This window comes from Pistacia vera, unplaced genomic scaffold (assembly GCF_008641045.1).
Source record: "Pistacia vera cultivar Batoury unplaced genomic scaffold, PisVer_v2 Contig1468, whole genome shotgun sequence".
Taxonomy (NCBI): domain Eukaryota; kingdom Viridiplantae; phylum Streptophyta; class Magnoliopsida; order Sapindales; family Anacardiaceae; genus Pistacia; species Pistacia vera.
The window spans coordinates 1-3,721 of record NW_022195541.1 but is presented as its reverse complement, the minus strand read 5'-3'; the positions used below and the strand labels follow the sequence as shown (position 1 = coordinate 3,721).

At 34.3% G+C, this 3,721-nt stretch overlaps 1 protein-coding gene across 1 annotated transcript; it reads left to right on the top strand.

The window, feature by feature from the left end:
- Positions 1-1,090: 1,090 nt before the first annotated feature.
- LOC116123978 lies at positions 1,091-1,459 on the top strand (the record flags this gene model as incomplete). Its single annotated transcript, XM_031409694.1, has 1 exon — positions 1,091-1,459. A coding segment is annotated over exon 1 (369 nt), but the record flags the coding sequence as incomplete, so codon positions are not given.
- Positions 1,460-3,721: the final 2,262 nt, after the last annotated feature.

Sequence of the window (3,721 nt, the reverse complement as noted above, 5' to 3'; positions counted from 1 at the left end):
TATTGTTATAATATTATGAAGACAAACATTTTTGGGCATTTCAAATCAGTTTAAACATAACATGAACTTCGGTCTTCCACCCACCAAGCATAATGTATCCTAATTCAATGATCAGTATTATCGGCGAGATTAGAAGTAGCATTAGTCTTGTTTATTTTGTACACGCAAAAGAATGAATAAACTTATTAACATGATATATAGATTTTGCTTTAAAATAACCCAAAAGAATTATGAATTTGTTTAATTCTACTTACAAGTTGTTAGAGTTGTTGATCACTTCAATATTAATGGGTTATGCAATCGCATTCAAGGTTTTCATCGAAGATTTTTTTTAAGTTATTAATTCATTATTGAGTTTGGGTTTAGGAATATAAATCATTATAATACTAGGTTTTAGTCTTTTAAACCTAATACATAAACATATTTTTCTCTTGTAATAAGTTATAACAAATTATATTCATTGTAAACGAGAGAGAAGTAAAATAGTATTGTAATAATATTGACTCAGTTGAGCGTAATTTATTAATTGGATAAATCACAGTAAAATCATATGTATTTTTTTATTCTTTTTACTGTTTATAATTTATATGTTTACTGTTATTTTGGTTTTAGTTTCACTCTACTCATTCGTAAGTGAAGCGTGACTTTATATTTTCATTCTCCATTCATCTTGATACGTATCATGAATGAATGTTACTTGGTCACACAAATCTAGCAACGAGGGAGGGAAAAAGAGAAACATCAATTATTACTTATTAGAAGAGAAGAAAAGGTAATCTATAATTCTAGATGGGAAACAAATAAAACAATGTATCCAATCTTTTCAAAGGCCCCACAGTTGCAGAAATACAAAAACATGGGAGATGAATCATCAAATATGCATTAAATAATACAACGTTGCATCGACATGAAATGGCCCCTTGCTACTATTTCTAAGAAGCTGCAGCTGACTTCCTATCACCTCCACTAACCTGTATAAATTTCATTGGACGCTCTCCAAATAATTAAAAGGCCAAAGAAAGCACAACAAGAGTACTTAAAAGCGCGTGAATTTTTTATAGTATCAAGGAATTTCTTTGTCATAATCACTATGGATATGAAGGAAGAGAGAATTAGAGGCTTAACGAAGCTTAAGATGGTCATAACGAAGCTGCAACGTCGTCGATTTTTCTCGGCATCTCGAGCTGTAGCTGATCTCAATGCTCTTGAGGATGGTGAAGAGGAGAGTGCAGCAAATTTGCCAAACGATGTAAAGAAAGGTCATGTTGCAGTTGTTGCGGTGAAGGGTGAAGAACCAAAGAGGTTCATTGTAGAGTTGGGAATCCTGAAGAACCCGGAATTCTTGAGTTTACTGGAGCTAGCTGAAGAGGAATATGGATTCCATCAGAAGGGTGTTTTGGAAATCCCTTGTCTTCCTGAAGAACTAGAAGATATTTTGCATCATAAGAAACATAGAAAAGTGAGTACTGAATAGGTCAATTTCCTCAGGAGAGAACTCATCTCTGCATATTTTTTGTTTTCAAGGTAGCTCTTTCAGGTTCAGGGCAGTGCTCTATTATTTTTTAAGGAGCACAATCAGTTTAGATATCATTAGTGACCAAAATGTATATGTGTTTCAGTGTTTTGTACTTTAGAGTTCTCATTTATGGATCGTTACAAATTATATATGCTGGCTTTGTTAATGTTGCATATAATGTTAATCCAAATGAAGAAGTCTTAGCCGTGTGCTCATTTCAATAAAGGTAAGTGGCTGTATAATGATGAGATCAATCAATCAGTTATATTCAAAAACTCAATACCAAAAGTAAAGAAATAGTAAACGATAGTTTTAATGCAATGCAATCTGAAGTTTGTTATATATGTTCCGTTAATCAATCAATCAATCAGATTGCGGAATATAGTGTAAATCATGAGCAAAGGGATTTTCTGAAATTAGTACACTCATAGTGAGGGCTTAGGTCACATTGATTTCCACCGCGTTACACTTGTGGGGTACTTGGATATATATAATGTTAATTCAAATGAAGTTCATACCGTAATTTTTGTGGTACTACCAATAAGACACAAAGACGGCAAGGTTTTAAATGGGTTAGCTGAGTTGTTCATCTTAAATGGGTTAGCTGAGTTGTTCATCTTATCATAATTCTCCTATCAAAAATCCTTTAAATCCGTTTAATTAATAAATGCATCGGCATAATATGTTACTTATCCTTTATCAAAGGGGGCGATGCATAATATTAGCTATTAGAACGTTAATCTAATTGATTAGGAGGAAGCTTAAACCGTAGTAGGTTTTGAGACGTTCAAGAAACTTACCCATATTAATGATTTTAATGCAAAGGACATATTTTTATTTGACGATCATCTCTGCGCCACTTTGCAGAGTGAAATGAATTGAATATTTAGAATTTGGGCTGTATATGAATTCATGTCAAGCTTTCTTGACAGATAGATTCGATCGGTCAAACAAGAGAAAGATAAATGATCTTTATCTTATAGTAGTATTGTCCAAATCTTAAAATTCCATGTGATGAAATTGGTATTAGGTGTATCTGATTCTGGGAAATGGGTTTTTTCTTTTGACATTTAGAATCCATTTGTACACATTTCCGATCAACTATTTATAAGTTGCATTAGACAAAAGGTTTTTCAGGTTAAAATCAAGCATTAAATGGGTTAAAATAAATAGACTCGCAAGATTTAAGTTGGAGTTATATTGGTGGATTGCTTTTACTCACCTCTAAGAATTAGTCGAGATGTGTAAATTAGTTTGTACACATTAATTATAAAATAATAATAATAATAATAAAACATTAAATATTTTCTAAAAAATAAATGCTAGACGCTAGCTCTTTCAGAAGTTAGGTAGCAACTGAAATTAAGTATGTTAATTTTCATAAGATATATATAGTTAATTAATATGAAACTAATGATGGGCAGATGAAGAGAGAAGAGTCAATCGTCAGTAGACCCCATATTGTTTAAATCAAAGAATATATATAGGATGCTACTGGTGCTGCTGAAATGACGGTGCTGAATAATCTCACATGTGAAGGTCCCAACTTTAATTACCTGTTTCAGTATTTTAATTCCATGCATCTGCAATATTGCTGCGTTTCTTCATACAGGGAAGAATTTCAAAAGATTTTATTTTGAATAAGTAGCAATACCAAAAGGTCACAACGCGGACTGTGCAAGTTGGACGCGGATATGTGTCAGTGACTAGAAGAACCAATATTAATTAGCAATGCCAAATTTTAACCTAGTGATAGGGAAGTTATGTTTTTCCAAATCGTTATTTATTTATTTATTTTAAGTGAACTCTCTTCCCGTATTAATATGTGTTGGTGCTTAAACAGAGCTTGAAGCCCCCTAGTTTTTAAGGTTCGAGGGTCGGACCTTGGAAACTAAGTCACGTCGGAGTTTTTTGGTCGCTTCGACCTGAATGGGATGAGCTCGGCACAGGACCCTTAGCGACCTGGATCTGAGGGGCGCTCCTCTGTACAGATTCAACGAACCTGGTTTCATGCTGTCATGCGGTCTGCGCGCGTTAAAGCTTGTCAGGCACATTAAATGCCTCGCGTGCTGAGCTGGCACCGTTTGGCAGCGTTAGTGGCGCAGCGTAACCGAAACGACGACCATTATCACGTCATTTAATGCGACGTGGGGCGCATTTAATGCGGGGAGAGAGAGTGGGTTATCGTTTCAGTTCCAAGGGGTG